The sequence below is a fragment of the Macaca mulatta genome, chromosome 16 (assembly GCF_049350105.2).
Source record: "Macaca mulatta isolate MMU2019108-1 chromosome 16, T2T-MMU8v2.0, whole genome shotgun sequence".
NCBI lineage: Eukaryota > Metazoa > Chordata > Mammalia > Primates > Cercopithecidae > Macaca > Macaca mulatta.
The window spans coordinates 61,605,768-61,627,459 of record NC_133421.1 but is presented as its reverse complement, the minus strand read 5'-3'; the positions used below and the strand labels follow the sequence as shown (position 1 = coordinate 61,627,459).

Sequence of the window (21,692 nt, the reverse complement as noted above, 5' to 3'; positions counted from 1 at the left end):
TTCAAGAAAGAGGAGAAATGGTAGAGACAAGGAAGTACAAAGCTGAATAGGGATGCTGCTGACCAAAGGTAGAGGGCTGGCGATAGGTCTCAAAGACAGCTGGAATGCCTGGCATCCACGCTGTGTTAGAACTCCAATACATGGTCAGTAGCCCTGTAACCTTTTGTCACAGTTCCAGTTAGAACATTAGAGATATGTTATTAGAGGAGACACTTGAAGAGATGGATGCCTTGGCTCTGTATCTACTAACACTCAGTAAAAAGAAAGCATCCTTATTTCCAAGAAAGAATATGTAGGGTTGGCTACTAAATAGTAAGTTTCCTAATAAAGAGGGTCTCTTGCTGTTCTCAGGTCTAGTCTAGGACCTAAAAACACATTTATAACAGTTTTTCACCATTCATTTTACTCACATCATTGAACTCATGCAACATGCCAGCACCATGCTAGATCTTTTTTTTTTTTTTTTTTTTTTTTTTGTGACTGTAAGACCATTCATACCTTCAAGAAGCTTACGATCTCCAGAAATATGTATTCTAAGTTCTGAGAAACTGAATTTAAAATGAATCTGATGTGTGAAAACAGTGCTTCTCAAATGTTAATGTTCATACTGTACAAATAAACTTAGGGTAGTATGCAGATTATGATTAAGTAGGTCTCATTCAATGGAGCCTGAGAGTTTGCATTGCTCACAAGTTTCCAGGTGATGCTGTAGTTGCTGTTCCATGTTGATACTTAGAGTACCAAGGACCTAAAGACCAGCAAAAGCAATTTCATGTCTGATCTTTTCTTGTCTCCCCTATAAAGTCCTGATAATCTTTCCTCCTTTCCTTGCTAACCATCCTATCCAGTATCCATTTTTCTAATTAAAACAAGTTAGGGGGTGGAGGCAGAAGCAGAGAAGCTAGAAAACCTCATGAGGGGCTTTTTCTTCTAAGCAACTATTAGCTACATACACTGCTTTCATGAACATGCCAAACATCTATCTCATGTGATTAAATACTTCTGTGGAACCACTAATATTTCAAACAGGACACCTAAATATTCAATAGAAGAATAAGAGACTGAGAACAGCAATTAATTCTAGTTATGCCATATGGCAGCATAGAACACTGGCTGGAACCTGAAAACTCAATTTCACAAGAGTCTTACTTATTCTGAATTTTAATCATTTTAGGATCAGCAAACATATGCCTACCAACCTGCTCCATTTACACAAAATTCTGAAGCATAATCACACTGCACACTCAAAAATGATGGGTTTTTCCCAAATGGACTTAAAATTTCTCTCCTACAAGATTTGCAAGATACAGTAGCTGCTGACAGCTCCAGTTTCATCTCCCTGTTAAATATAATCTTCACACAATTCTTTTAAAGAATAGTATCACTTGCTTCCTCACCATTTTCATCATCAGCTCACAATACTGCACGAGTATAATTTTCTCTGGTCTTGAATTTCTCAGCTCTGTGTTGGTTCATGAACCCTCCTATCCCTGTGCACTCTCTTCCCTCCACCGTGCCTGTCACTGCTGAGACACCCATGCCACCATCTCTTCTCTCCATCTCACCTCTCCAGAATGGAAATATTATCGCTTTCAACACGTACTTCATCTCCAGTCCTCTTAGAACTAAGACACCTTCATGTCTCCTGTACATTTAATAATTTCAAGATAAGGACAGAAAAATCAGTTCTTGCTTTGTGAACTTTTGTCTCTGGTGCTTGAGAGACTATCCTAATATCCCCTGAACATGTTTTAGTGATAACATTTACTGCACTAGGGCCAAAATGATTTTCTGCCACTTTCAATTCTAGTTCAATAAAAGAATAAGAGCTTTGTTTCTAACCTCTGTCATTTTTAATATCATAAAATGATTTTTAAATTATAAAATTGAGTTCCATTTCCTACTGGACTACCAATCTCATATTAGCTTTCCTTTTATCAAATTTATGAAAAAAGTCAGAAATTACCTTTCCTTTTTTTAAAAAAAAATCAAAATTTCAGGATATCCCAGGTAGAATGTTTGAATTGAATTTTAGCTCTTAATAATTGCTGGTTTAGGAGTTTTAAAGACGTACAAAAGTTAGCTACTTCCTGTTACTTATGTCAGAAATAACAAACTGGAGGATTATCCCCTAGTTCAGTATTACCCAGAAATAATAAGACTATTCCTAGAAAATTATCCTTAAAAACCATATCCCATATGGAAGAAGCGTACGATTTTCTGAAGCCAGAGTGAATAAAATCCATGGTTTCTGAAATGCAAAGTCAAACCAGTCAAATATTTTTTATAACATTATATTATGGGGCCGGGCATGGTGGCTCACACCTGTAATCCCAGCACTCTGGGATGCCGAGGTGGGCAAATCATGAGGTCAGGAGTTTGAGACCAGCCTGGCCAACATGGTGAAACCCTGTCTCTACTAAAGATACAAAAAATAGCCGGGTGTGGTGGCACGCGCCTGTAATCCCAGCTACTCGGGAAGCTGAGGCAGGAGAATCGCTTGAACCCAGGAGGCGGAGGTTGCAGTGAGCCGAGATCATGCCACTGCACTCCAGCCTGGGTGACAGAGTGAGACCCCAACTCAGGAAACAAACAAACAAACACACCAAACAAACAACAATAAAAAACCATTATATTATGAAAATTTTCAACTCTGCACAAAAGTTGAAACAACATTCATGTACACCCACAATCTAGTGGATATATTCTGTGATTAACATTTTATTTGCTTTGTCATATATTCATCCATCCATATTATTTTTTATACATTCCAAAACAAACTGCTCAAATTAGTATACTCCATCCCCAAACAATTCAACATGCATATAATTAACTAGACTTCAATATTTGTTTACAGTTTTTTTAAATCAATAATCTTTGAAAGATGCCACTTCATTTTTTTTAATGGCTTGGCTAAATAAAATTCTAAATTCTAAATCCTAATATTTAAACAAATTCTATTACTTTGAGTAATTTCTCATATATCAGTTTTCTCATCAACAAAAGAACAAAGGCACTTGGTAAACATGATAGAAGGTCTAAATTACCAAACTGTATGGGCCTTGTGGTTATGGAAGAATCTACAAATGAGAGTCACTCACTAATATAACTTGGAGAAATAGCTAATTGGAGATTATGTGGGCATAAATGTTTCTGTAAATTATAATGAGAACCTCAACAAGGCTCACAAACTCAAGAGGCAGCTTTGAGTTTGAGCATTTAACTATAATATATCTTATATAAACCACACTGTGATAAAAACTACTAGAAGCTGGACAATTTAAGAATGGTTCACTACAAATGGCGATTTTGTAACAACAAAGCACCAGCATCAAATTGGAATTTTCTTGGCTTTGCCATGCTGTAGTACTACTGATTTGTAAACTCTCTATTAATTGTCTAAGTAAGAGCTGCCACAGGGATAGCACTTATTTTATGAGCTGTTTGTTCCCCTACACTAATTTTTTTTTCTTTCCTAAGATTGGCCCTGGAAGGGACACCCTTTGAAGCCCGAAGAATCAAAGCTACTGCAAAGCACTGCTGAGAGTTTTGAAAGAAATATGAAGAAACTACGTCACACCTGGGGCGATAGGCTGAGATCTTCCCAAACAGGTCAGCAGTTGGTCTCTAAAATATTCCTATTGCCAAGGAGGCAATGACATCTTGTGTAAATCAAAAACTAAAACCCTAAGGTATCTCATTTCCATTTTAAATGCTTGGGGGCTAAATATGGATGTCTAGCACTCAAGAAGTTCCTGTGGGATTGATTTTTTTCCCATCTTCTCTGAGCCCTTTGCTGAGTGTGATAAGCAGGACTGCATTTCATTATCAACCCTGCTAACACTGCACTTCAGGGAGACTAGATGAGGCTACACAGTAGGAGAGAAGATCCAGAATCCAAAGAAGAAATGATTCACATGGTGTGATTATAAAAACTCACTTTATGCTCAACTCATTTTCAACAGAATCATGAAATAAAATCCCAAGAAATGAAATTTCCTGCATCATATTCCAAATTTTTTAAAAAGTCATGGGGGTACCATAAAAGAAATCAAACAGAAGTTTTATAGTTTGGTTGGTAATGTGTGCATTTTTGTAGCATTTATTTAAAAAAATAATTCTAAACAACATTTTGGGTAAGCAACATAGAAATAAAACATAAGATTATCATTAGGGGAATCTTCAAGTGACTCAGTGTTATAGAAGTAACATCAGAACAGAGCTTGGCTCCTGACAGTTGGCCCAGTGCTCTTGGATTTCCCTCCCCTCTGTTCCAGTTTCCCTGTAACGCAGAAAGTGGATACTGCATGGGTCTATATCAGAAACAAGAGAAAACATGCAAATTAGAGAAAAACACCATCAATAAGGTCCCAAGCCACAGGTTCCTGGAATCCACAAACAGATAAATACAGAGAGGTATTTTTCATTGGCTTTCCTTAAACAGAGAAAATAGCATAGCTCTGGGACAAAAGGCTAGCTCCAGATCAAACGAGACTTAAAATCAAAGCCAAAGCAAACGGTGATAAAAATGAAGGCAGTAATTTCATACAGATGATCTTTTTACACAATGTATGAATTAAGTCCATCTACAGACAGTGAGGCTTCATGTATTAAAAAAAAATGACACAGGATTTTCTGAAACCAAGACAAATCCATATTGAGTAGCTAATAGGAATGTGCCCAGGTGATAACGATGGCTAAAATTCTATCAGGAGTAAAGCAAATTTCAGTGACCTAACTCTACAGTTAAAGAGTATGGCTCAGCTTATTATTCTATTGGGTTAGTCAGACTGGAAGGGTGCAAGTTCAGTTACTTGCCTGTGTTCTAGCTCACAATCCATAACTCCTTTTCACTCCTGATGGAACATGTTATTCTGTATGAAGAGCTCAGTACTGGGAAGAATTACACATGATCTACTTTTGCAAGTGATCTAAAAACTCTATTAAAAATACATTTTCCTAGGTGCTATGGCTCATGCCTGTAATCCCAGCACTTTGGGAGGACAAGGTGGGCAGATCGCTTGAGGCCAGGAGTTCAAGATCAGCCTGGCCAACATGGCAAAATCCCGTCTTTACTAAAAATACAAAAATTAGCCCAGTATGGTGGTGTGCACCTTTAGTCCCAGCTACTTGGGTGGCTGAGGCATAAGAATTGCTTGAACCTGTGGAGGTTGCAGTGAGCCAAGATCATGCCACTGCACTCCAGTCTGGGTGACAGAGTGAGACTCTGTCTCAAAAAAACAAAAAACAAACTAACAAAAAACAACAACAACAACAAAAACATTTTTCTGAACTCAATCTAAAATCTTAAAGATATATAATGAAAATATCTAAGGTATGGTTTATTCTGAACCACCAAGGCCTATGGTCATTATTACATTAAAAAAATGTTATTTAAGAAAATTTGTTCTACTTCCAGATAGCCTCACATACGAAAAAACAAACAAAATAATCATTATGATAAAATTATAAGGAGAGTTACACATTTCGAAGCTATTTTGAAAGGACAGAGACTTGCCATAAAAATCACATAAGACGATCTTTCTTTCCAGGTCTTAAAAGTTAAGCCAAGAGATCAATAGCAAGTAATATTCTATCATTGTCACCTGTAGGGCATTCCAGATTAAAAGAGCAATAAATATAACCTCTCATTCCTAGAGAAGTAGATTCAAAAAACTCTTTAACTCAATTGTGAAATCTCAACATTCATCCACTGAATAACAGAGAACCAAACAAAAATTTGTCTGATATAACTGATGAGTTGAGAAATAGTGTTGAAGTTGTTGTGGGTTTTTTTTTTTTTTTTTCCTTCCTTTAAGGATGGGAGGGAGGGATAGGACTGAAAAAGGAAGCAATGAGTTATTAACTTTCCAGATGTGGTCAAATTATTGCTATGACTTTTGAGCCTTTTCAGAGCTATTTAAACTTAGACGGATCATGCAAGTACCTCCTACTTTTTTTTTTTTTCTGCATTTGCACTGAAGCTCCAGTACAAGTAGCAAAATTAAAGAATAGAAAAAGATGTTATGAGCAAATCTTGAAACTTGTGAATAACATAGTACTAATAGCACATTATACATTAGTTCTTTTGATAAGTATACTTCATTTGAATGTGTTTTGTTTTAGGGGTTTTTAAGCTCAATAATTAACATTTAAGAAAAGTAAAACTCTCTATATAATCAATGGTGATTATATTTATAGTATACTACTTCAAAACTCTTGCTCCCAAGAGTTTTATCAGGCTAACTCCTTGTCTTTCTTGCTAGAATACAAAAATATCAGAATTATACATTCTTAAGCTAAATCTTGCTTTAAAGCTAAATCCATGTTAAGGTGAAAAGAAAACATGAAATTCCCAAAGAACGTCAGAATTATTTTTATGAGATTTTACTAGTATATCACGTTTCACACAGAGCTATAGGTTAGCCACCCACAATGAGACGTGTTCAAGATATTCTTTCAGCCTGTACTTTAAATGTCCTGAGTTTGGTGCCAGAACCCTGTCACACAAAAGGTATTTCTTTATTTCCTTCCATCTCAATATGATATAAATCTCCTGGTCTCTTTTTGGAACTCCTTTAGCATTACTAAGTTTCACAGAAGGAAACAATACTCCAAGTTTGCTTCCATTGACTCTGTCCTTCACTTCCAACAGGGAGCATAAATGACTAGTTATCCAAAAAGGGCCATCAAGAGAGAAATTAAGCCATATCTCAATAATAAAAATATTCTATTTTCGGCTGGGCATGTTGGCTCACTCCTGTAATCCCAGCACTTTGGGAGGCCACGGTGAGTGGATCACCTGAGGTCAGGAGAGACCAGCCTGGCCAACATGGTGAAACCCCGTCTCTACTAAAAATACAAAAAAAATTTAGCCAGGCGTGGCGGCTCATGCCTGTAATCCCAGCTACTCGGGAGGCTGAGGCATGAGAATCGTCTGAACCTGGGAGGCGGAGGTTGCAATGAGCCAAGATCACACCACTGCACTCTAGCCTGGGCAACAGAGACTTGGTCTCAAAAAAAAAAAAACAAAACAAAAATTATATTTTCTTTATCACTTCCCCCACTCTCAACGTATTCTTGCTGTCAGATGGCCTCCACTGAATCAAGCATTTAAAAAATGCTCTACTGTTTCTCCCAATGCATTAGAATGCCATCAAGTGTCTGAGCGTAGATCACGACTGCTTCATTCCAGGTGTCTCACATCTGGTGCTAATCCTGCAGTGACCACTGTAATAAAGCAGGAAGTGCCTTTGCCTGGCTTTTATCCTAGCCATTCTCCAAAGGGCTCAATGAAAACTTGGACTTGGAATGTGAAAGCTGTTTAGTTTTTAAGAACAGCAATGAAAATCACAGCTTAGGACATCAATACCACAACAGGGCTTCATTTCCTTGGAATCACAGAAATTGCTATCCGTTTTTATTTTGTGTTACATGGAAAATATTAGCTTTCATTGGTGACACTTTCAAGCAAAAAAACCCCAAAAGTATGTAAATATAGATAGGATTTTATTTTTTGTTTCTAAGTCTAAAAAAGATAGCTATTTTTTGTTTCTAAGTCTAAAAACAGAATAGCTAAAGTGATTTGTACTGAAAAACAGATGAGCACTTGGAGAATACTCATGATTCTTGACACAACTGTCTTTTCCTGTGGTCATTCACTCTAGACAACAGAAAATAGCAAAAAACACATTATAACAGCTGTGATGGAGTCAGATGCATCCATTTACAGCAAGTCCACAACCATGGCAAATACCAGTGAATTCCAAGCCAGCCATAAAAGTAAGAGCTAAGCCCCTAAAGTTTACCAAGAATCAAAGGCAGTGCTATTTTTATTTCTCTCCACCCTTTTGTTTCTAGAGCAATACATGTTGAGGAAAGAATTAAAGGAAGCAAGGAAACAAAGAGAGTGGGAAGTTGTAAAATACATATGTGTGTATATGTAAATATATAATTCACATTTATCTAGTAGTGGCTTTTCCAGATTATCTTGCTAGAGATTTATCTACCTTCCAAATAAGCCTTGAAGTGCTAAATTTATAGTTTTAGATAGGTTACCACCTCCCCAAATTTACCAAACTCCTAAAATATTATTGTTTTAATCTGACTAAAAATAGGCCAGGCACAGAGACTCAGGCCTGTAATCTCAGCATTTTGGGAGGTCAAGACAGGAGAACTGCTTAAGTCCAAGAGTTCCAGATCAGCCTGGGCAACAAAAAGTAAAAAATTAGCCAGGCATGGTGGTGTGCAGCTACTCAGGAGACTGAGGTCGGGGGATCGCTTGAGCCCAGGAGGTCGAGGCTGTAGCAAACTGTGATTGTGCCACTGCACTCCAGCCTTGGCCACAGAGTGAGACTCTGTCTCAAAAAAAAAAAAAAGGAAAAACAAACAAAAAAAGACTAAAAATAAAATCTTTTAAATGACCTTCATTAATTTTAATTATTTTTGTGTTACCATATGGTTCATGTATTTGCCATATGCTTAATTTTTACTTTTTTTTTTTTTTTTTTTTTTTTTTGAGACAAGGTCTCACTCAGTTGCCCAGGCTGAAGTGCAGTGGCATGATCATGGCCCACTGCAGCCTCAACCTGCTGGGCTCAAGTGATCCTCCTACCTCAGCCTCCCAAATGGCTGGGACCACAGGCATACACCACCACACCTGGCTAACTTTATTTTTTGTAGAGATAGAGTTTTGTTATATTGCCCAGGCTGGTCTCAAACTCCTGGCCTCAAGGGATCTTCTGGCTTCAGCCTCCCAAAGTACTGGGATTATAGGGGTAAGCCACTGCATTTAGCCTGCCATACACGTTTAACTCTTAAGTTTGATGACTTCTAAATTTCTTTTCATGCCAAGCTTTTTGGGGGACATATAACTGCCACACAACATAAGTAAATGTGGCAGCCATAAATGGCAGAATAGAGGTGATATGGCTGAAGAAGAGGATTCAGGAAAACAAGGGTTACATTAACAGAGTGATGATTGAATGGGTGGATGTAAGGCAATTTCAAACAGCTTGCCAAAGGAAAGCCTCATTTTTCCATTTTCTTGTACAGTATCTAATTTCTGGCTCCTCATTTCCTCAGTGATCTGAAAATTATGAAATTCTAAATAAAGTGTCATCTTTCTTGCAACAAGTCAATGAACAGAAAGCTCCCATCAACAATGCAGATATTTCCTAAAGCTCCTGCTCATTATTTCCTGAATGTCTACCCCACAAACCACACAGAAAGTTCTTTGAGAACAAGAATTTGAGAACAAGAAACTGACTCTACCCCATGACAAATTCAGCTTCTGTGTGTGTTCATGCATGTGTGTGCATGTGTGTATATATTTTAAAAGAGGATTAAGAAGTATAATAATATTCAGCTGACAGTAATGAGTTAACATAAATTGCCTTTTATTACCAAATTAAGATCGAAATTTAGTCCTTTCTCAATGCTGTGGTAAAAATACAGGAAAGAATTTCTCCTCGTTGTATATTTGTACCTACAGCTGCAGTAAAAGTGTTTTTGCATTCCTTATCAAAGATTTATACCAATAGAATCACCAGATACACCATTATATTTAGGTCATTCCTCTCCAAATTTAAAATAATTCCATCTTTATTCCACATGCCACCCTTAGAGTAATCATAAAACACAAAGGCAAACTTGTGAAATTAAAAAAATTCTATAATTTACTAAGTCTCCAGGTACATAACTAAGCCTAAACTTATCTATTAATAAAATAACATTATGGAGAACTTTGTTTTAAACACTCTTTCAACCTACCAAAAATTATAGATATTCCCACTTTTGCAAAAAACTCCCATCTTCTGCATTCTGTTTGTTTCAATTATTCAGGGCAACCCAGGCTGATAATTACACAGTCCCCAGTTGCTGAGTAAAAGTGATGCTTAATTAGCCAGCAGGAAAGATCGATTAAGATCCAGCAGGGCATCTCATGAGGTTCTCTCACATTCCTGAACGGAATAGATTCTGGCTGTGCCCTTCCGAAGGATAAAATTCTCTGTTTCTACGGAGTTTCAATGAGGTTTTTAGAGTAGATACTAAGAACGGTCAGCCACACAAATTAAATCTCAACCATAACCCTGCAGATGCTCTTCCTGTGCTAAGAATATTCAGTTTAAACATTCTGAATCACATTGCCACCAGGTTTGAAAAAGCTAAAGGAACACTCACTTATCCCTTGCTCTCATTCAGTTACCCATTTCAAGCAATAGGTGGTCAGAAAATATATTATAAAGGAAAATTTTTATTTTTTCCTCCCCCAAGCAAGTGTTTGCATCTGACAGATGCTCACATTCTAAAATGCACAAATCAGGTCAGGGCTTCTTATTTTTAAAAAATGAACATATTTTAACCCAGTCCAGGAATAAAACATCCCAATATGGTCAAATAATTGACTTGATAAGTTTCATTTAAGTTTTCTTTTTTTTTTTTTTTTTTTTTTTTGAGACGGAGTCTCACTCTGTCCCCCTTGCTGGAGTGCAGTGGCCGGATCTCAGCTCACTGCAAGCTCCGCCTCCCGGGTTCAGGCCATTCTCCTGCCTCAGCCTCCCGAGTAGCTGGGACTACAGGCGCCCGCCACCTCGCCCGGCTAGTTTTTTTGTATTTTTTAGTAGAAACGGGGTTTCACTGTGTTAGCCAGGATGGTCTCGATCTCCTGACCTCGTGATCCACCTGTCTCGGCCTCCCAAAGTGCTGGGATTACAGGCTTGAGCCACCGCGCCCGGCCTCATTTAAGTTTTCTATGAGGGAAGGAGATGTGGAAGTAAAATCAGTACCAAAAATCATAATGAACATTATCTCATACTGCCTAACACTTTCTCATTAATAATTTGGACATGCATAAATGTTTATCTTTCACCATTTTTTAGTTAAATGCAAAAGTGGTCAATGAAGGCTAACATAAAAATCCAAAGCTAAAAGCAGAATAATTACCTCAAGATACACACATAATTATCAAAACATTTTTATTTTGGTAAACTACACTAACTATGCTTGCCTGCCTCCAATTCAATTCAGCAAATATTTATTAAGTTTCTGTCAAGTATAAAGAACTATGATAAGTATGATATGTATGTCTTACCTTGTGACTTTATTTTACTGATTATAAATTGTTTTAAAGCTTATGAAGAAGATTAATGGAACCAGTTTATACAAACCTGGCTTTGATTTGCTGAAAGCCCCGTAGAATATGGTCTCTGTGATCCCTTGCAACAGCGCTGAGGTTCTCATTCCGCAAACCTTCTGCCAGAAACTCTTCAGCATCTAAAAGAAAAGGAAAGTTGATAAAACAGAAAAAATGTACTATGGGATGTACTATGGGAGAAAGGAAAATCAGAAGGATTGAGAAATGGGTATTGTTTTCTTTTTAAAAACTTTACAGTTGTGGCACAATGTGAATGTGCTTAATGCCACAGAACTGTATACTTTATAATAGTTAAGATGGTAAAATTTATATTTTGTATATGTTACCAGAATAAATAACTAAAATTTTATATATACCTGTAGGTGACATGTTTTAATAATCCAAGACCTTGCTATGAATTTAGAAAACTATCACCTATATTAGCCATAAGAAATAACTATTTTCTAAATCATTTTAAGTAAACATTTACATATTAATTATCACTAATGGCAGAGGATGGACTGTAAATTTCTTTCTTTTTTTGTTTGGAGATGGAGTCTCACTCTGTTGCCCAGGTTGGAGTGCAGTGGCGTCATCTCGGCTCACTGCAACCTTCACCCGCCGAGTTCAAGCGATTCTCCTGCCTCAGCCTCCTGAGTAGCTGGGACTACAGGCGCACGCTGCCACACCCAGCTAATTTTTGGTATTTTAGTAGAGATGGGTTTTCATCATGTTGTCCAGGCTGGTTTTGAACTCCCGAGCTCAGACAATCCGCCTGCCTCGGCCTCCCAAAGTGCCAGGATTACAGGGGTGAGCCACCGCACCCGGCCTGGACTGTCAATTTCATAAATATGTAAATATTATAAATAAGTCACAGAAGGTCACAGGCCAATAGAAGCTACAAAAAAATACCAATGAATAGAGCCAAAATAAAAAATAGAGCTGAACTGCAAAAATCAAAAACAAAAGGGCAGGCATTCAAAGAAACATTAATTAGCAGATGCATCATCAATGAAAATGACAATACAACCAAGTGAAGGAACCCACATGGGAAAGAAAAACGTCTTCAAGAGACGGGAACTGCAATTAATGTGAACATACATTATAAAATAGGGACATGATGGAAATTCATAATATGAAACAAATCATGATATGTTGAAGGAAGAAATTGGGGGGGGTCTACAAATTTTCAAAGACAAAATACACTGATAGTGATTACAACTGCCAGAAATACTAGCTACACATTTTATTCTGCACAAAAGGTTTGTCATCCCCCAAAAGCATATAAATAATATAGTTAAAATTTTCCACCTCCAAAAATTGTGCCTGTAATATGAAACTGTATCATATATATCAGGGGTCCCCAACCCCTAGGCCACATAGAGGAACCTTATTTCCTCAGTGATCTGATAATTATGAAATTCTAAATAAAGGGCCACATGGTAGGAGGTGAGCAGCAGGTAAGCAAGTGAAGCTTCAGCTGTATTTACAGCTGGTCCCCATCACTTCCATTACCACCTGAGCTCCATCTCCTGTCAGTTCAGTGGCAGCATTAGATCCTTATAGGAGCACAAACCCTATTGTGAACTGTGTATGTGAGGGATCTACGTTTTGTGCTCCTTATGAGAATCTAATGCCTGACGATCTGTCACTGATTCCTGTCACTCTCAGATGGGACCATCTAGTTGCAGAAAAACAAGCTCAAGGCTCCCACCGATTCTACATTAGGCTGAGTTGTATAATTTTTTCATTATATATTACAATGTAATAATAATAGAAATAAAGTGCACAATAAATCTAATGCTCTTTAATTATCCCCAAACCATCCCCCGACCCCTGGTCCATGGAAAAATTGTCTTCCACGAAACCAGTCCCTGGTGCCAAAAAGGTTGGGGACCCCGATATATACTATCAAAATATTGCTATGAATTTATATAGTTGGATAAATACACCTAAAACTTTGTTTTATATTCACATCATTTAACAACACTAGGCCAGGCGCGATGGCTCACGCCTGTAATCTCAGCACTTTGGGAGGCCAAGGCGGGCAGATCATGAGGTCAGGAGATTGAGACCATCCTGGCCAACATGGTGAAACCCCCCTCTCTCTAAAAATACAAAAATTAGCTGGGCATAGTGGCACACCCCTGTAGACCCAGATACTTGTGAGGCTGAGGCAGGAGAATCACTTGAACCAGGGAGTTGGAGGTTGCAGTGAGCTGAGACTGCACCACTACACTCTAGCCTGGCGACAGAGAAAGACTCCGTCTCAAAAAACAAAAACAAAAACAAACAAACAAAAAAACACCAAACAAAAAATCCTAAACAGCCATCTCTAGGACTTTTGACAAGATACAAAGCCCTGGAAATTGAATATTTTACAAAGGACCACCATCAGCATCCAAGTTCTGCATTGTATCTATTGCATATGTGATTTAATGGGTTCCACTAGGGTCCTTTGAATGCTAACGAAAGAGGAAATGGGAAGCTGAATTAAAAGGCAAAAATAAATGGCATCTAAGATTCAATTTATGTAATATATCATAACAATAAAATAAAGGAAAAAAACCACATGATCATCTCACTAGACACAGAAGAAGCATCAACAAAATTCAACAGCCCTTCGAGATAAAAATTCTCGACAAACTAGGAATAGAAGGAAGCTTCCTCAAACTAATAAATAAAAAGCATTAACACAAACCCACAGCTAACATTGTACTTAATGATTAAAGCCTGGCCAGGCATGGTGGCTCATGCCTGTAATCCCAACCTTCTGGGAGGCTGAGGCAAGAGGATCACCTAAGGGCAGGAGTTTTGAGACTAGCCTAGATGATATCGAGAGATCCCCTCTCTACAAAAAATAAATTTAAAAAAATTGGCTGGTGCATGCCTGTAGTCCTAGCTACTCAAGAGGCTCAAGTGGGAGGATCACTTGAGCCTGGAAGGTTGAGGCTGCAGTGAGCCATGACTGGGCCACTCCAGCCTGGGTGACAGAACAAGACTCTGTCTCAAAAAAAAAAAAATTGTAAAAGAAAATAAATGGTCGAAGACTGAATACTTTCTCTATGTTCCTTAGATCAGGAATGAGATAAGGATGTCTGTTCTCACCACTTATACTGAACATTGTACAGGTGATGCCAGCCAGGACAATTAAGCAAGAAAATGAAATAAAAAGCATTCAAACTGGAAAGGAAGAAATAAAACTATCTCTATTTGCAGATGACATCTTGTATATGGAACACCCTAAGGAATCTATTAATAAACTATTAAAAGTAATAACCGAGTTCAGCAAGTTTGCAGGATGTAAGATCAATGTACAAAAATTAACTATTTCTTTTTTCTTTTCTTTTCTTTTTTTTTTTTTTTGAGATGGAGTCTCACTCTGCCTCCCAGGCTGGAGTGCAGTGGCGCAATCTCCGCTCACTGCAACCTCTGGCTCCTGGGTTCAAGCTATTCTCCTGCCTCAGCCTTTGAGTAGCTGGGACTACAGGCACGCAACACCACACCTGGCTAATTTTTGTATTTTTAGTAGAGACAGGGTTTCTCCTCATTAGGTAGGTTGGTCTCAAACTCCTGACCTCAGGTGATCCACCTGCCTCAGCCTCCCAAAGTGCTGGGATTACAGGTGTGAGCCACCTCGCCCAGTATTTCTATATAGTGGCAATGAGCAAACAAAAAGGACATTAATAAAATTCCATTTAAGATAGCATGTAGGGCCGGGCGCGGTGGCTCAAGCCTGTAATCCCAGTACTTTGGGAGGCCAAGACGGGCGGATCACGAGGTCAGGAGATCAAGACCATCCTGGCTAACACGGTGAAACCCTGTCTCTACTAAAATATACAAAATAAAATAAAATAAAATAAAAAACTCGCCGGGCGAGGTGACGGGCGCCTGTAGTCCCAGCTAGTCGGGAGGCTGAGGCAGGAGAATGGCATAAACCCGGGAGGCGGAGCTTGCAGTGAGCTGAGATCGCGCCACTGCACTTCAGCCTGGGCGACAGAGCGAGACTTCCTCTCAAAAAAAAAAAAAAAGATAGCATGTAGGATGGGCATAGTGGTCCATGCTTGGGATTATTCCCAGCACTTTGGGAGGCCAAGGCGGGCAGATCATTTGAGCCCAGGAGTTGGTCAACATGATGAAACCCCCGCCTCTACAAAAAATACAAAAATTAGGCAGGCATGGTGGTGCTCATCTGTGGTCCCAGCTACTCAGGAAGCTAAGGTGGGAGGATCACTTGAGCCCAGGGAGGTTGAGGCTGCAGTGAGCTGAGATCACATCACTGTACTCCAGGCTGGGTGACAGAGCAAGACCTTATCTCAAAAATAAAAAAAAAAAAAATTAAAAAATTTAAAAAAGAAATAAAGCAGGTAAAAGAATTAAGAATTAAGTACAGGTAAAATAAATAGAACATACTCTATGTTCATGATCAGAAGACAATATCGTTAAAATGGCAATACTCCCCAAACTGATCTAAAGCTTTTATGTAACCCCTATCAAAATCCCAGCTGGCTTTTTTTGCAGAAATTGAAAAGCTAATCCTAAAATTAACTCGGAAATGTAAGGAATCCAGAATGGCTCAAACAATTTTGAAAAAGAAAGACAATGGCCGGGCATGGTGGCTCACACTTGTAATACCTGCACTTAGGAGGCTGAGGTGGGTGGATCACCTGAGGTCAGGAGTTCCAGACCAGCCTGGTCAACATGGAGAAACCTCATCTCTACTAAAAATACAAAAATTAGCTGAGTGTGGTGGCTGGTGCCTGTAATCCCAGCCACTTGGGAGGCTGAGGCAGAATAATTGTTTGGACCTCCCGGGTTTACGCCATTCTCCTGCCTCAGCCTCCCGACTAACTGGGACTACAGGCGCCCGCCACCTTGCCCGGCTAGTTTTTTGTATTTTTTTTAGTAGAGATGGGGTTTCACCGCGTTAGCCAGGATGGTCTCGATCTCCTGACCTCGTGATCCGCCCATCTCGGCCTCCCAAAGTACTGGGATTACAGGCTTGAGCCACCGTGCCCAGCCTATTCTTTCTTTCTTTCTTTCTTTCTTTCTTTCTTTCTTTCTTTCTTTCTTTTTTTTTTATGAGACAGAGTCTCGCTCTATTGCCCAGGCTGGAGGGCAGTGGTTCGATCTCAGCTCACTGCAATTTCTGCCTCCTGGGTTCAAGTGATTCTCGTGCCTAAGCCCCCTAAGTAGCTGGGACTACAGGTGCATGCCACCATTCTGGATTAATTTTTGTATTTTTAGTAGAGATGGGGTTTCTTTTTTTTTTTAATTTATTATTATTATAATACTTTAAGTTCTAGGGTACATGTGCATAACGTGCAGGTTTGTTACATATGTATACTTGTGGCATGTTGGTGTGCTGCACCCATCAACTCGTCAGCACCCATCAACTCATCATTTACATCAGGTATAACTCCCAATGCAATCCCTCCCCACTCCCCTCTCCCCATGATAGGCCCCGGTGTGTGATGTTCCCCTTCCCGAGTCCAAGTGATCTCATTGTTCAGTTCCCACCTATAAGTGAGAACATGCGGTGTTTGGTTTTCTGTTCTTGTGATAGTTTGCTAAGAATGATGGTTTCCAGCTGCATCCATGTCCCTACAAAGGACACAAACTCATCCTTTTTTATGGCTGCATAGTATTCCATGGTGTATATGTGCCACATTTTCTTAATCCAGTCTGTCACTGATGGACATTTGGGTTGATTCCAAGTCTTTGCTATTGTGAATAGTGCTGCAATAAACATACATGTGCATGTGTCTTTATAGCAGCATGATTTATAATCCTTTGGGTATATCCCCAGTAATGGGATGGCTGGGTCATATGGTACATCTAGTTCTAGATCCTTGAGGAATCGCCATACTGTTTTCCATAATGGTTGAACTAGTTTACAATCCCACCAACAGTGTAAAAGTGTTCCTATTTCTCCACATCCTCTCCAGCACCTATTGTTTCCTGACTTCTTAAAGAGATGGGGTTTCATCACATCGCCCAGGCTGGTCTTGAACTCGTAGACTCAAGCAAGCTTCCCGCCTCAGCTTCCCAAATTGCTGGGATTACAGGCATGAGCCACCACGCCTGGCAAAGCAGCATTATTCTTAATAGCTAAAAAGTGGAAACAACCCAAATGTCCATTAATTGATGAATGGATAAATAAAATGTAGCATACAATGGAATATTATTCAGCAATAAAAGGACATGAAATGCTGATATGTGCTACAACATGGATGAATCTTTAAAATCATTATGCTAAGTGAAAGGAGCCAGTTACAAAGGACCACGTATCGTATGATTCCATTTACATGAAATATATAGAATAGGCAGATCTACAGAGACAGAAAGTAGATAAAGAAAGAAAGGGAGAGGGATCGGAGAGTGAAGGCTAAGAGGTTCAGGTTTTCTTTTGGTGTAATGAAAATGTTCTAAAATTTATTGTGGTGATAGTTACACAATTCTGCAAACATACTAGAAACCATTGAGTTGTGTGCTTTAAATGTGTGAGTTGTATAGTATGTGAATTACATCTCAATTAAGCTGTTTAAAAATATAAATAAATATCTGTAATCTCAGCATTTTGGGAAGCCAAGGTAGGAGAATTGCTTGCGCCCAGGAGTTCAAGACAAGCCTGGGCAAAAAGCAAGACCCTGTGTCTACAAAAAAAAAAAAAAAGTATTAAATTAGCTGGACATGGTGGTGCATACCTGTAGCTACTCAGGAGGCTGAGACAGGAGAATGCATTGAGTCCAGGAGTTCGAGGTTGCAGAGAGCTATGATTAACCCACTGCACTCCAGATGGGCGACAGTGCAAGACTCTCTCTCAAAATACTATATTGAATATTTTTAAAACCTTTAATTCTACTTTTATTATATTTACACTTTGAAAATCGTCGTTAAAAAATATATGTGTGTATATATATATGTATCTGTGTGTGTGTGTGTGTATAAACGACAACACCTACACACATCCTTTTGAGCTTTCAAAATTTCAAGGAAAGTGAAAACATCTCTCAAGCACCCAGAGAGAAAAAATAAGACACCTACAGAATGACAGCAACAAGAACAACAAAATCAAAATGGCCTTGCTACAAAATGAGCATCAGAAGATGAGATGTGTACAAAGTTTTAAAGGAAAAATGGTGTGCTCTAAGAATTCTAAACATAGAATTCTAAATATGTTGGTTTGGCTATATAGAAGGAGAAAATCTTCTCAAGTATATATTCTGATCCACAAAGAGAAAGAGGTGGTGATAAATGTCAAACTGCAAAACAAGCCAGGCGCGGTGGGTAATGCCTGTAATCCCATCACTTTGGAAGGCTGAGGCGGGCAGACCACTTGAGGTCAGGAGTTTGAGATGAGCCTGGCCAACATGGCAAAAACCCATCTCTACTGAAAATATAAAAAAATTAGACGGGCATTATGACGGGCACCTGTAATCCTAGCTACTTGGGAGGCTGAGGCAGGAGAATCCCTTGAACCTGGGAGGCGGAGATTGCAGTGAGCTGAGATCACGCCAGTGCACTCCAGCCTGGGCAACAGAGTAAGACTCTTTGTCTCAGAAAAAAAAAAAAAACCAACCAACAAACAAAAAAATGCAATCACTATGGTCTATATGGTTTAAACTTTATAAAAATATTAATATCAAAAATAATTATTGGCTGGGCACGGTGGCTCACACCTGTAATCCCAGCACTTTGGGTGGCCGAGGCGGGTGGGTCACCTGAGGTTGGGAGTTGGAGACCAGACTGACCAACATGGAGAAACCCCATCTCTACTAAAAATACAAAATTAGCCAGGCGTAGTGGCACATGCCTGTAATCCCAGCTACTCCAGAGGCTGAGGCAGGAGAATTGTTGGAACCCAGGAGGCAGAGGTTGCGGTGAGCTAAGATCATGCCATTGCACTCCAGCCTGGACAAGAAGAGTGAAACTCTATAAAAACAAAACCAAAACAAAATGTCTTATGGTGAGACAATGTAAAAAATGTAAAAATAGTCTAATTCCCAGTTAGAAAATGAATAGAGAGGAAAATATATACTAAATTATACATTTACATAGGGTCATTGGATACTACTTCATCCTTGACAGTGATAATTAAAGATAATGGGTTTAACTACGATTTTTCAAAGTGTAAATGTAATAAAAGTAGAATTAAAGGTTTTAAAAATATTCAATATAATAAAATATAGAAAAGAGAGAAGCAAAATAGCATAAAAGTGGAACTCATAAAATAAGATGACAATTGTGAAAAGTTAGACTTCCGTATTAAAAGCAAAAATTTTTGTACTGTATCAAAAAATTAAACAAGTTTAATTACTATTTAAAAGATACCCAAAACAAATGCAGCTGAAAATAAAAGAAGAGAGGTGTACAAAACATCCCAGGCAAAATGATTTTTTAAAAGCAAGAATGGCAATAATTCATATCAAAATAGAATTAAAGAAACTATTTTTAAAAGGCCAAAGATGGTAATTTCATTTGATGTAAAATATAATCCACAATATATATGACCTGTTATGTGCTAACTAGCACACTAAAATATATACAATGAAAACTGTGAGAGAGGCAGAAATTATTTTTTAAAAAAAACTATTTTAATGCTACTGCTAGTCTTGGACAGATGAAGTAGACAAAAATAAATAATGATTTGGAGTGCTGTCCAACAGAAACAGAATGGAAGAAACAGAATTTAAAACATTTCATTTTAAATTTTCTAGTAGCCTCATTTAGAAAGTACTAAAAAGAGGGATGAAATTAATTTTAATGGTATTTATTTTTTATTTAACCAAAAATACTATTTCAATATGTAACCAATATAAAAATTATTCCTGGGCTATTTTACCTTTTTGGCATTACATCTTCAAAACACAGTGTGCGTTTGCTTTTCTTTCTTTCTTTTTTTTTTTGAGACACAGTTTCACTCTTGTCACCCAGACTGGAGTGCAATGGCACTATCTCAGCTCACTGCAAACTCTGCCTCCTGGGTTCAAGTGATTCTCCAGTCAGCCTCCTGAGTAGCTGGGATTATAGGCACCTGCCACCATGCCTGGCTAATGTTTGTATTTTTAGTGGAGATGGGATTTCACCATGTTGACCAGGCTGGTCTCGAACTCCTAACCTCAGGTGATCCGCCTATCTTGGCTTCCCAAAATGCTGGGATTACAGGTGTGAGCCACCGTGCCTGGCCCCGAGTGTGCCTTTTACACTTATATCTCGGTTCAGACTAGTTACATTTCAAATCCTCAATGGCCACAGATAGAGAATGGCTACTACGATGATCAGTGCAGATATAAAGGATTCCAATAATATAATTAATAGGAAAGATGATAGAATTCCCTCTCTACATGGTGAAACTCCCTCTCTACTAAAACATGGTGGAACTACCTCTCTACTAAAAATACAAAAATTAGCTGGGCATGGTGGCACACGCCTGTAGTCCCAGGTACATGGGAGGCTGAGGCAGGAGAATCGCTTGAACCCGAGAGGCAGAGGTTGCAGTGAGGTGAGATCGTGCCACTGCACTCCAGCCTGGCAACAGAGTGAGACTCCATCTCAAAAAAACAAACAAACAAAAAAAGCAGAATACAAACTTTACAAACTACTATGGAAAATTTATAAATATTGATTAAACACTGAATTACAGGAAATATCAATAATTTCTTAACAATTATAAATTAGAAAGATTTTGTTTTCTTCTTTTTTTGAGACAGGGTCTTGCCTTGTCACCCAAGCAGGAGTGCAGTGGCACAATCACGGCTCACTGCAGACTCAACCTCCCGGGCTCAAGTGATTCACCCACCTCAGCCTCCCAAGTAGCCGGGACTACAGGCTCACGTCCCCCTTATTTATTTATTTATTTAGAGACAGAGTCTAACTTATGTCACCCAGGCTGGAGTGCAGTGGCGCGATCTCGGCTCACTGCAACCTCCACCTCCCAGGTTCAAGCGATTCTCTTGCCTCAGCCTCCCAAGTAGCTGGGATTAGAGGTGCCCGCCACCACGCCTGGCTAATTTTTGCATTTTTAGTAGAGATGAGGTTTTACCATGTTAGTCTGACTGGTCTCAAACTCCTGACCTCAAGTGATCCTCCCGCCTCTGCCTCCCAAAGTGCTGGGATTACAGGTGTGAGCACTGTGCCTGGCCAATTTTTAAAAATTTTTTGTAGAGATAGGGTTTCGCCATGTTGCCCAGGCTAGTCTCGAACTCCTGGGCTCAAGAGATCCTCCTGCCTCAGCTCCTAAAGTGCTGCAGGCATGAGCCACCGTGTTTGGCCTAGAAAGATCTTATTTTATTACCACAATGAAATAAAACCAGAACTTGATATCAAAAAGAGTAAACAAACCTCTCTACACTTAAACATTAAAAACACATACTCCTACATATATTATGAGTCAAAGAGAAACTAAAAAATTATAATTACCACTTAGGAGAAAACAGCCTATATAACATGTTATAAGATATGACCAGCATCATGGAGTGACAAATTCGTAGATTTAAATATTTTCAATGTTAAATAAGAAAGAACGAAAGTAAATGCAATAAACACCAAACTCGAG

The 21,692-nt window shown here is 38.7% G+C and overlaps 1 protein-coding gene across 4 annotated transcripts in view; it reads right to left on the bottom strand.

Annotated features, from left to right (window-relative positions):
* Positions 1–21,692, bottom strand: part of SKAP1 (src kinase associated phosphoprotein 1) — a 325,743-nt gene that overhangs the window by 280,867 nt on the left and 23,184 nt on the right. For all 4 annotated transcript variants that reach the window (XR_013406615.1, XR_013406614.1, XM_015119393.3 and 1 more), the window contains exon 2: positions 11,169–11,274. Coding sequence is in view for 2 of the 4 variants with exons in the window: in XM_015119393.3 (XP_014974879.2) it covers positions 11,169–11,274 (106 nt within the window). In the remaining 2 variants the exon portion in view is untranslated. The remainder of the gene's footprint in view (positions 1–11,168; positions 11,275–21,692) is intronic.